The sequence below is a fragment of the Mycteria americana genome, chromosome Z (assembly GCF_035582795.1).
Source record: "Mycteria americana isolate JAX WOST 10 ecotype Jacksonville Zoo and Gardens chromosome Z, USCA_MyAme_1.0, whole genome shotgun sequence".
In the NCBI taxonomy this organism is placed as follows: Eukaryota; Metazoa; Chordata; class Aves; order Ciconiiformes; family Ciconiidae; genus Mycteria; species Mycteria americana.
This window is the reverse complement of record NC_134396.1, coordinates 20,171,376-20,183,909: the sequence shown is the minus strand read 5'-3', so window position 1 is coordinate 20,183,909 and position 12,534 is coordinate 20,171,376. Positions and strand designations below refer to the sequence as shown.

Here is a 12,534-nt window from a genome sequence, read left to right as displayed (position 1 = left end):
CAATTCATTCGACTGCCTGCTCAGTTGCACATGGGCCAGGTACACCTATGCACCTAGCTGGTATGGGGGAAAAGATAAGGCACACCCAGCAAGGGAATCTCCACTCTGGGACTGCCAAACAGAAACTGGGTGTAAGGATAGAGATAAGATGCCCCTGTTGTGGCTATATCCACCGGCCCAAGAAGCCTTGGTACAAGGCTGCTTATGCAGCAATACCAGCTATTCACATCCCTCTGTCCTAAATTGCCATAAAAGAGACTATTGTCACTCCCTCACCACCACTCCACGTTCGTGCCGAACATCTTTTGTCTCTGCACCTCCTAATTTAGTGTGGGCGTGCTCTGATGGCCGCCTATATTCCCAGCTACACCCAACTATCCCAAAATTGGCCTTCACGTTAGCCGTGCTTTCCCTCTGTCCTATCTACTGGGAAGGGCCCATACCACGGCAGTGGTGGGATCGCGTGCCAAGGGATGTATGGAAGAGGTGGAAAAATGCTCCAACGAGGACTGGGTGGTGGTTAGAGTCAATCTTTGGAATGGGAATCGCTCCAGTGTGGAACAGACACTCTATTCTAGAGCTGAGCCTACAGCTAGAGGCGCTGATAAACTCTACACATGACAGCATAGGCTTCTTAAACCATCAGTTACAAGAAAACAGCAAGATGACTATTCAAAACCGGGCTGTGTTAGACTTAATCCTATTGACGGAGAATGGCGTATGCAGGAGGCTGAATCTGTCGGTAGACGACTGTTGCGTCCACATCCCAAACATTTTGGTGCCACTACAAGAACAGATGAATAAGATGAAGAAGATGGCTAAAGACACAAGAGAAATCGCTACTGCACTAGGGACTAATTGGTTGTGGAAAGTTTTTAACGCATTTGGGTTTTCTTTGTTGGGGTAGCTAACTAGCCTCCTTCAATCTTTGATAATGATCATAACTGTGATTGTTGTACTTTGTATTGTTATAAGCTGCCTTAAGAGCACCATAACAAAATCCGTGTCCACCATGAAGTACAATCCCTTAAAACCCACCCCTGAAACTAATAGTACCCTGAATCCCACTTGTGACACTGACATGCCCCTAAAACCAACCCATGCAATTGACACCCCTCCCAACCCTATCCATATGTTAGATGTCCCAATAGAACCCCAGGAGGGTGCTCATATCTTCATCCATTGCTATTGTTAATTGTTGCTATAATGTTGGATATTGTTACGTGGTTGATAGCTTGTTGTGGGGTGTCTGGTTGATTGCTAACGATACCTTGTAAGAGCTGAAAGACACTTAAAGAATAATGATCCACAGTGGGTGTTAAACTCACCAACACTGTGCCCCCTTTTAACTTTCCCTGAGGAAACTTCCCAGGATTGAGTGCCCTCACCTCCTGTGGTGAGTGATTCCTTCTGGATAGAGCCTTGAGTGAGCCCCCCCCTCCCCCCTGCCCCCCGCCCCCGGGGTGAGCGATTCTATCTTCTGGGTACCCACGAGGGAGAGAGTTTCCCCCTTTGTGAGTAAGCGTGTGTGCGCACTTTGGATCGTCATTCTTGCGCGGAATTCTTGCCGTGTAGTAACGATGCCCTGACTGACACCTCAAACGTGTTACATGTTAGATGTTATCGGTGTGTTGATTGGTTTCGGTTTACCCCTGTTTCTCATAGGTTTCTGTTGTGTGGGTTTGGCTGTTTTGTGAAATAAAGTTGTTTGAGCTTGTCCCACGTTTGAGTTAGTTTTAGCATACCTCTGTGACACGGAGTGTGTGCGACTTATGATCTTGTCTCTTCTCAAGGTCGCTAATTACCTCTGAAATGTCCTGTTTAGCAGCGGTTGGTAGCGGATATTGAGAGGCATGGGTTACTTTAGACTGTGGTAGTGCAGGGGCAACTTCCAAAGCCCTCACATGGATGGCCTCTGCCCCTCTGCCTCCAAAACTCCACACCCTGCTGTCAGGTAGATACCATCGTTTGCCTGCCAGCACATCGAATCCCAATATATTCCCGTTATGAGGGTTTAGAGCCACTTCCACGGCCATCATCCACTTTTCCCCAGGTAGCCAAAGTTGGGTTTGAAGTAAGGGACATCTCTCTGCTACACCTGTTACTCCTATTATGTTTATAGCCTTTCTTGATGGTTTAATTCCTAACTCATCAGCTTGTTGTGTATTTAGAACACTAATTTGGGCTCCCGTGCTGATTAGGAATTCTGAAGTCATTCGCTTTGGGCCCACGGGAATGTGTATACAAGGCTCCTTGTCAGCGGACCACTGGCAGAAATTCACCATGTGGTGTGGGCGGCCCGAAGCCCAAAACCACAGCTTCTACTTTTTTAACACTTCCAGTTCCTCTCACAGGGGCGCAAAGGAGTTAATTGTGCTATCATGCAGAGGAGCGGTTACCCGCGTGTCTCCTTGGCCCCTGGTTTTTCCTTCTAATAATTCCACCAGCTTCCGGATATGGTCAGTGGATTGCCTGTGCAACATCACCTGGGGTACTCCTAGTGCTCGTGCCTTTCGCCAAAGGTCATTCCTTCCTGGATCATAGGTTCGATCCGGTTTCCCTCAGGTGGGTTCAGACTCCCGGGGCGGCCATCTGGGCCGAGGTTTGCGACTGGCTTGTCGGACCCTCCTACACCGGCTGGCACCACCGCCCGCAGCAGCCCACCCCATCTCGCGCCCATCAGTGACTCTGCTGCGTCTCTGCCCAAGTCAGCACCTGCGCGACTGGGTTCTGAGGGTTTTGCCACTTGTGTTCCATGGCTCTCTGGATCCTTTCTCTGAGAGACTGAACATGTATCTTTAAAGTGTCCGGTAGCCCTCTAATGAGAGGTCTAAGGTGGCTGGGGTCCTCTGATGCAGCCATTGGTACCCCGTGCTGCCCTCTCTCATACATTGCCTAGGCGCAAGCAGCCTTTTGTACTCCTGCTAGTTCCGACAATCCCTTCACCTTGATAGTAACAGGGTCTCCTCTTTCTTTGGGGTCCACATCCCCAGCGCGGTAAGCCAATTGGGATGTTATCGACTGGTTGCCTGCCGGCCTGTCACTCAGAAACACTCCAGGGCTCCAGAACCCCCCTGCCTCATCGTTACTTAACAGTATTCCACTCTCCCCCCCAACCCTGTTAAAGAAACTCTCCACAAATACTCAGTTCCTGTCTCTCCTGGTCTGCATGAAGACCTGGCTTGGAGCTCACCGAGTTGAGGTCCTGGCCATGGGGGTGTACGGACAGTGGTTCGGGGGTTACCGTCTCGTGGGCCCGTGGACCTTTCCTTCTTAATAAGGGGTCACACATCCCTTTCCTCCAGTTCCTTTACTTCTTCAGATCTATTTTCATCCAAGTCTCCCCAGATGTTCCCATCCCAATCCTTGGGATCTGCACCTGCGATTAACTTTTTGGTTTTGGGCAATACTGGGGGGCTTTTTTGTTTGTGCTAGCATAATTTTGATTTTTTTATTCTAACAGACATGTCCATTCTCTTTCCCCCTGCAGCTATCCCTTCAAACAATCTATTTGTAATTGCTTCTTTAAGTTCTTTTTTAACGTTCTGGAATAATTATAATGGTCTTGTGCCTGAATTAAGCAGGCACCTAGGATGGCACACATAGTTCCTTTAGCTTTGCCATCCCAACTATCTCTGTGGCATTGTGCTATCCTTTCTACGACCACCACTGGGCCAGACCACTTCTCCTTTGCCCATTGTACGCCTGGGGGAGAAGGGGTACAGCCGTGTCTCCATAATAATTCTTTCATTGACATCCGGCCGACTATGCCAATTTAAATGTTGTGGAAGTGCACAAAGTCAAATTAGGCAGGTGATGAAACCCCAGATGAGATTTATTCTAATCAACAGTGTTTTGGTACTCTGGCGAACATTAGTGAACCACAGGTTCAGGATGCCAACGGAAATCAATACTACACAACCGACCTGAGAATTCCTAAGCTTTAGAACAATGACGCATGATGTGCAATCACTCACCTAATAAGGCGAGGGCTGTCAACCCCAGGGAGTTTCCCCGGGCAGCGTCCTGACCCAAGGGGAGAGTCTCCAACTGCAGACCCGCTGCTCCAAGGCAGACCAAATCTGTTTGCTACCCAACAGGGCTCCTTTTACACCCTAGTCAAATCTAACCTGTGGTGCTATGTGGCCATGCCGCTTCCCTGCGGCCCAAGGCCTCTGTGCCTACCAGTGGCTGTGGACGTGACAACAGTCACGGTAAGGGCCTGAGGGTGCAAAGAGCAAGGGCGTGAAGAGAATCAGTGGCTGCTGTGTTTCAACGGTCTGAAAGCCCCAGCCTTTATGAGGGTGGGTGCACCTGCCACAGTACCCCACTACAAATCCTGGAAACTTATCAAAAATTTCCCCTTCCATCCCTCTTTTCCTCACTTGTAGTCCAACTCCCATGCTTGGTCTTGGTGATGTCCATCAGTCTATCATCAGGCATACAGTGCAGTCTGCATTCTTTTTCAGTCTCCTCAGAATGACAGGTTTTATCCCAGAAGCAGAGGTTACCATTTCATATGTCTTAGAACGTTTAGGGAATTGAAGGGTTCTTGTTTCCCTGCATACATACTGAAAATCTTGTGTAGCAAGATTGCTTCAGTACAAGAAACAGTCTTACACTGTTTGAGCCCTTGGCAAAACTAGACCAGCTGTCCATACAACTTAAATGATACTACAACTGATATGGTTTTCAAAATATTTTAAAACCCTAGAAAAAATAAAAAGAGTAAAAATACTCTGGTAACTAGTTTGCTTCTCTTTATCTAGGTTACCTCCTTTCTTCTCTGTGTCCTGAATCTACTTTACCCCCTCTACACACCAGTTCCCTTCCTGCTGTCTGACATGAAAGTTTCAGAGCTGTGAGGCTTGGAAGCTCTGCAGCTCCAGCTGTCTCTAATGTCACAGTTGTTGTCCACTTTGATTTCTCTCAGCCAGCATAAGACGTTATCAGTGAAGTGTGCCTTACCTAATCTTCCTGACAGGATGAGCAGCTTCTGCTCACACAGCGCAGGGATGCAAACCACATTCACGCTGAATGTAGCTATGATACCAGAAGCCTGTAGTGGATGCTGCCCTGGTGATGGGATGGGGGTGTGCCAGCAAGGGCCGCCGCACAGGCTTTGCTGAGCAGGCACATCGGTTCCCAGGAAAGAGCACAGCTGAGAGCCTGCTTGCTCTCTCATAAGAGCGTTCAAGTATATCCAGGCTCCGGGTGTGTCTATGCACAGCACTGTTTGGACAATTTTCATCCTTGGTGTGAACCCTGCTTGTAAGGTGAATACAGCTCTGAGAAAAGCTGTGGTAGATGGTCCATACTCCCACTCTTTTCAGCTGTTTTTTGGGGTGGAGTGAGAGCTCTTACTACTCACAGTGCTTTTAAGATACATTATCATCTCCGTTTCTTTTGGGACATGGCTTACCATTTTTGAGGTTGTGTCCTCTTCCCTCTCTCCCTTTGGCTTTGGTTAGGGAAGGTTTACACTGCACGATGACACCTGCTGAAACAAGGAGACAATGGTTCGGGCTTCAGGCGGTGTTCAGGTTACAGCAACAGTTTCTCTGCACCACAGATCCTCCTTGTCTCGGGGTAAGCTCATATTCCTGGCAGATGCATCTTGCCTTACACACAAGGCGATTACAGTGTTGTGCATCCCGTCAAACTCCTAGCACTGACATCTCTGTACCTTGTCTTCCTGCCTAGAGATCACTGCTGGCCCCAGGCTCACATTGGTGTACCAGCCTCTGGGAGTGGGCCTGCCTCTGAAGCTAGCCTTATCTCTATAGCACTCTAGGGCTTTTGCAGTCTACTACACAATGCAAAATTAGCTAGTGTCCCATCGTCACCACTGGTTTATGTTCAGTCTGCTTTGTAATCTACCCAGGGGGACACTAGGAGCTTTAGCCCCAGCTTTCTTAGGTTCTTCCCAGCTACAGAACCCAGCAGCATTCCCACTAGGACTCCAGCTAGCTAGAAAAACGTGGTGGGTTAACCCAGCTGCTTGCTCACCCCCACCCCAGCAGGACAGGTGAAAGAATCGGAAGGCTAAAAGCAAAAAAACTCATGGATTGAGATAAAGACCGTTTAATAGGTAAAATGAAGCTGCACATGCAAAGTAAAATAAGGAATTTATTCACTACTTCCCATCGGCAGGCAGAGCCTTGGCACACTAACAGTTACTTGGGAAGACAAATTCCATAACCATGAATGTCCCCCTTTCTCATTCTTTCCCCGAGTTTTTAGTGCTGGGCACAATGCCATATGGTATGGAATATCCCTTTGGTCAGTCGGGGTCAGCTGTCCCAGCTGTGTCCCCTCCCAGCTTCTCACCCACCCCCAGCCTACTCACTTGCAGGGGGCGTGGGGGGAAAAAAAGCACAAAGGACTTTGATGCTGGCAAAACCCTGCTCAGCAATAGCCAAAACACTGGTGTGTTATCAACACTGTTAGTCACAAATCCAAAACACAGCCCCATACAGGCTGCTATGAAGACAATTAACTCCATCCCACCCAGAGCCTGTACAAAAAAGAAAATCTAGATCTTGGCACCGGTATCTGCTGAGATCCACAACAGCCAAATAAAGACCAGCTCTTAGAATCACAGAATGGTTTGGGTTGGAAGGGACCTTTAAAGATCACCTAGTCCAACCCCACTGCCATGGGCAGGGACACCTTTCACTAGATCAGGTTGCTGAAAGCCCCATCCAACCTGAGCTTGAACACTTCCAATCATGGGGTATCCACAACTTCTCTGGGCAACCTGTTCCAGTGTCTCAGCACCCTCATCGTAAAGAATTTCTTCCTTACCTACTTTATTCTTCTGGAGAAGAATTGTACACGGTCAGTCCATTTGCGTAAGCTAGAACACCAGGATGAAATAACCGTGCCATAAAAATTATGCCAATGACCAGTCTCTCCTAGGACTGCTGGGTGAAAGACCAGACTTAGGCAAGTCTATCAAGCTCAAAGCAAGACTAGTCACATAGGTCTGTAGCTTCTAGTTCTCCACCTTGTACCACAACATGGTTTGCCAAATTGCTTCCCACTTCCCCTGTATTGAAACACTGGTCTCCAAGACCAAATGGAAGGCAATCCTACAGCACGTGTATGCCATAGGCTGCGTCATCATCAATCCACAATCTCAGACAAAGTGGTCTTCCAAGGAGGCAGTCACTGTGTAAAGTTGGCCTGAAAACCGTACTTCACCCTCAAAAAAGTGGGCAATGTTGCTACCTTCTTTTGCCCAGCACTGATTGCTCGATCAGTATTCTGCCCATAGCCCACACCCAATCAAGCCTGCTTTATACACTGTGCACAGGTATAACCATGCTACCAAGGATAAAACTTTTTTTAAAAAGGTACTCAAAACAAGCCAAGTACTAGTGTAACAGTGCGTACAGCAGTCCAGCTCATTCCCCTTCTTTTATATGTGAGAGCTGGCATAGCTCTGTGTGAGCTCGCCCAGTTTAACAACACTAAAACAGTTAAAATTAGTTCAAGTTTTGGGAATATTGGCTCTAAAAGAATGCTTCATTAGTGAAAAAAATGGGCAGGTCTATCAGGCACACAGAGAGACACCACTGTTGGCAGAGCTTCTGGCTAAACAGAATTGCACTTTTTCAGGAATAATATCTTGGCTTTCCCATGTGAAAATTGTATTTGGGTAAGTCTGAAGAGTTCAATGCTCACTAAAGAAATGTTCTCACAGCAGCTTCTTTTAGTATTTAACAAAGCACCCTAAATTTAAAATCCAGAGGACATTTAAAATTCAGGGGACGCAGTCACATAGCATAGAAAACTACATGCAACTTTAGTTTTTGCTTTTATAATATGAGTTTAGGAACGGGGCCAAGTCTGGAAGCCACCAGGCTGGCCAGCTCATTGAACTATCTCACTTGAAAAATTTTCCTGCTTTGCAAGGTAGAAAGGAATAAATCGTAATGTGTATTATACTGAGGCTGGTAATAAGTCATCAATTATATGATGTTTGTTTGTCTTCTCTCTCTGCCTTTGTGCTGTAAGCTTAGGTAGTCCCTTTATTTAAGATAATCCCTCAGCTATTGACACATCATTGCTTGTGGTGAAATGGCTAAGAACAACCCAACATCCTTGGGTTAAGACCTATTAAGACAGAAAATCACTTCGTAATCCTAGCCTTGAAATTCTGTCAACAACTTCTAAAAAATGTAAATTACACAATGACTCATGACATAAATTGCCTATTACATAACTGAATAGAGTAATTAATTTCAACAAGCTCGCACACAGATTTGTGGGGTGGAAGGCTATTTGCTATTAATTCACCACCAGTGAATGGAGAGTGCTGCACATCTAGTCTGAAAGCAATTTTGATCAATATAGGTGACAAAATGGGGATTCAGACCCAAAGCCTGTGAGATGAGTGAGAAAAAAATCCAAGTTTTAGTAACAAGGAAGAAAAAAAACTTTACATCCACTTTATATCTAACTGTACCTCCCTACTGTTCATGTTATTTCAATGTGTGAACATGGCTGGATCGCACATTTCACCAGACATTTCCCTCCAGGAGCTCTGCAGGGAAGGCTCTGCTCTGTGCACTCGAAATGCTGTGATACAGAGCTGAGATAAAGGCCTGGCCCTGCGTGGGCATCCTGTTTCCCTGACACAGCCAAGTGTATAAGAAGGGTTTTAAAGGGAGTTGAATAGAAGTTAGGTAGGTGGCTGGGAATAACATGTTTACCCTCCATTTCTATCTCTGTTTCTCTCCACCTCCTCCATCTGTCTGACCAACTGTCTTTTGTGTCTGCTGCGTCTTGTCTTCAACAAGTCCAGAAAAAGGTTCTTTTTAAGATAACTTTAAGGTATGGAGGTGCACTGTAGAGTCTCCAAGCCCAAGGTGACAAGCAGCTCAGCTTGTCACCTCAGCAGCTCAGCAGGACTGTGTCGTTGCTGTCTTTTGCATAACTGGTGAGGGGATTTGGAGATGTTCTCTGTGTCTGCGAAAGTCACTTTTGCTCACCTGTTTTGTCCAGTCCTACAGAGGGGTTACCCAGTTTGGGGTAACATTTGTTTTCTGCATTGCACTACTGCATAGCTCCTCAGACTACAGAACTACATGAGGCAGCTGCAACTGGGGAATTTAAAAGAATTTGCACTTCAAAACAGGATTAGACATCCTCTTAGGTTTTTTTTAGGCGTTTGTAGTAACGTTACCATGCACCTCAGCTAGGCAGAAGAGATAATCTGCATCACCACAGGAAGAAGTGAACCTCAGAAACTATGCCTTGTGAAACACTGAAGTGCATTTTTGACTCATTTTTACTTTTCCTAGCTATCTTTCTCAATATATATTCTTTCATTCTAACTGTATTATGAGCACATTAACTAATGCTGATCTGTATACAGAAAAAGATCTATTTTTTGCTCTTAGAATCACGAGGAAGCCCCTAAACCATTACCCAAACCTCTTGTTGACTATTGTCTTCCTTTATTTCAACACGGGCCTCTTATCTGCAATCAGGGAAGCACCTACAACCCGTATGCACTGTGGCAGCTACCTGGGGTGTGGTTTCAGCTTCAGCAACAGTCAGGTCCCTCCTGGATTGCACTGTGCCCCTGGAGTCACCACAGTTCAACTGCATGGCTGTACTCCAAGCTAGCTCCGAAATACCACGGCTGAAACAAATTATTACAGCGCTGAGAGAGTATGCTTATGCCATTTCTTATTTGCAGGTGTTCGGCTTGTGCTAATATTTATATAAGTTATTTGTGGGGAGGCGGGGGACAGCCCCACTGCGTGGAGATACTGATAAAGGAAAGACAGGCATACCATTTACTTTCCGTGCAGCATGAAACCTCGTTATAAAAACAGCAAAGGAAAAAAATCAAATTTATAACTCTAGGTTTGGGCTCTGCAGGACCGAATTTCACTGATACATACTAGGCGTTTCTGCTACTTTTTGAAAACGGAAGCTCTTCCATCTGGAAACAAGGGCAGAAAACCTGCAGCATGCAGATAAGAAACCTACCAGGCTGGATTTCTGCCTTTCCAAACCGATGTATCACTCCCATTTCACCCCGATAACAATTTGGTACCCCGGTTGCCACAGGTGCCCGAAAACCAGCCCGCAACATCCTGGTGCCTGACCTCTTCGGGCTCTACCTTCTCGTAGGTCAGCGGGCCGACGCGTACCGACTGACGGGCAGCAGGAGACAAACCGGGGTATTTCTGACGAAGATTTTACACGAAATGTTACGCGTACACCTTTGCCTTCGGCAGCCAGAGGGGGCCCGGCCGGCCCGGCCCCGGCGGGAGCCCAGGCCGCCGCCCTCCCCGCCTCAGCGCGCCTGGCGCCAGCGGCACCGCCAGGCCGCGAGGTGGCGCTGCCGCCCCCGCCGCGTTCGCGCCGCTCCCTTCGCCGCGCCGCCGCCTGCCCTCAGCGCTCCGGCCGGCTCGGCCCGCACCATGGAGGCGCCCCCCGTTACCATGATGCCCGTCACGGGCGGCACCATCAACATGATGGAGTACCTGCTCCAAGGTAAGCGGCGGACCGGCCGGCCGGCAGCTCCCTTCCGCCGCCGAGGAGCGCGCCCGGCGGGCCGCGGGCCTGCCTGCCGGCCGGCCGCTGCCGCCTCGGTCGAGGGGCAGCCCCCGGGGAGCTGGGTCTGAGGGGGGCTCGGGAAGGGAGGCTGAGGGGCGGCGGCGATCGCCCACGCTGTGGAGAAAGCCCCGCTCACGCGGGAGGGGAAAGGAGGGGGTAACTGAGGCGCTGTCTCCGCCCGCCGCAGGAAGCGTTTTGGACCAGAGCCTGGAGAGCCTGCTGCACCGCCTGCGCGGCCTGTGCGACAACATGGAGCCCGAGACCTTTCTGGACCACGAGATGGTGTTCCTGCTGAAGGGGCAGCAGGCCAGCCCCTTCGTGCTGCGGGCGCGGCGGTCCATGGACAAAAGCGGGATGCCCTGGCACTTGCGCTACCTGGGCCAGCCAGAAATAGGCGACAAGAACCGCCATGCGCTGGTGCGCAACTGCGTGGACATCGCTACTTCGGACAACCTGACGGACTTTCTGGTGGAGATGGGCTTCCGCATGGACCACGAGTTTGTGGCCAAAGGGCATGTGTTCCGCAAGGGCATCATGAAGATCATGGTGTACAAGATCTTCCGCATCCTAATGCCAGGAAACACGGAGAGCATTGAGCCGCTCTCCCTCTCCTACCTGGTGGAGCTCAACGTGGTAGCGCCAGCAGGACAGGACGTCGTTTCTGATGACATGAGGAACTTTGCTGAGCAACTGAAGCCTCTAGTGCACCTGGAAAAAATTGACCCCAAAAGGCTAATGTGATCGAAAAGCTGGGCCGTTAAGGCATTGGTTTTGTTAGTGTTCCTGAAGAGGGTGTTTTTCTAAAATGCCTTTTGAGGGCAAATCAAAACAGGGAGAGGGGAATAAAGAACTACATATCAGTGTTTTGTCAACTGCAATTACTGAGTGTGTTTTCCTTCAGTTATGGATGTGGACAAAAATGGACACTTCTTTAAATTTATGCCATTCAAAACATCAATAAATGCTAATAGTGGTAGTTTTCCTTCTCCTCCTGTTAGAAAGCATATTGCCTAACAATCCAAAACCATTGGACTTACTGGAATTCGTCCTTCTGTGTACCCACATCCCAGTGCTGCTTGCTTGCTTTTCTTTTTAAAGCACCATTCTTGTATCCTACCCAGTCATCCTTTTTTCTTTTAAGTAGTACATGAAGTTAATATCCTTTAGCACAGGAGGCGTTGTTTAACACAAGCATAAACCCAGGAACTACACAGTATAAAAGAGCAAGTGTACACCTATTTACAGTAGAATAGTAAAGTAATAGTGTATGTAACAGGAACAGCTGGGACACAAGATACTGTAGTGAAACTGTTTCTGACATAACCAAAGTTAGAACTGGAAAAGAATTTAGCAGTATTACAGTTGCAAGAGGTTTTTCAGATTTTTTAATGCTGTTCTGTCTTTGTCACTGAAGGTGGGTATGGCAGTCTTAGTTAATGAGAAAGCAGTAAATTACATGGGTTTTTTTTAATTTTTAGACTTCTCACACCTGACAGCAATATTGAAAATTGACAAGTTAAACAATTAAGAGCATCATACAGCTACTAATTTAACAAGCGATGATTTTGTTTAGCACTTCTCTTGATAGTAGGATGGTTAGTTACCCTCCCTGTATTTCAATGATAATTTGAATTAGGTTTTGAGAGTTTTCAAATACAGTTCAAGCAAAAAAAGGTTGGGAAAAACAACAAAGATAAAGAAGCTTCTTTAAATTTCTCAAGTTCTTTACAGAAGGCAACCATTTTACCCATTAGTAAAATGCACTAACCTCGGTCAGAGACACTGCCACCCTTTAGCACCACACAACTCTGTGTAACAACAAAAGACAAATACTACTCCCACAAAAAGCTTCAAAAAAAGTCTTTTAGCAGCTACATTTTCAACACGAGTTTGGACAAGATAAGGCATGACAACGGGATTAGTGCTCACTGAATGCAGTGTCTCAAGTGTTCC

General features: G+C 47.5%; 1 protein-coding gene across 1 annotated transcript; it reads left to right on the top strand.

Annotated features, from left to right (window-relative positions):
* Positions 1-10,378: 10,378 nt before the first annotated feature.
* MED18 (mediator complex subunit 18) lies at positions 10,379-11,524 on the top strand. Its single transcript, XM_075526542.1, has 2 exons — positions 10,379-10,518; positions 10,769-11,524. Exons 1-2 carry the CDS (start codon positions 10,446-10,448, stop codon positions 11,320-11,322), a joined length of 627 nt encoding a protein of 208 aa, XP_075382657.1. The 5' UTR covers positions 10,379-10,445; the 3' UTR covers positions 11,323-11,524.
* The last annotated feature ends 1,010 nt before the right edge of the window (positions 11,525-12,534 follow it).

Bases quoted from the DNA above. Each gene is read 5' to 3' on its own strand.
- MED18 (XM_075526542.1), top strand. From the start codon at position 10,446: ATGGAGGCGCCCCCCGTTACCATGATGCCCGTCACGGGCGGCACCATC. The intron at 10,519-10,768 runs GTAAGCGGCGGA...CGCCCGCCGCAG, and splicing joins GATGGAGTACCTGCTCCAAG to GAAGCGTTTTGGACCAGAGC.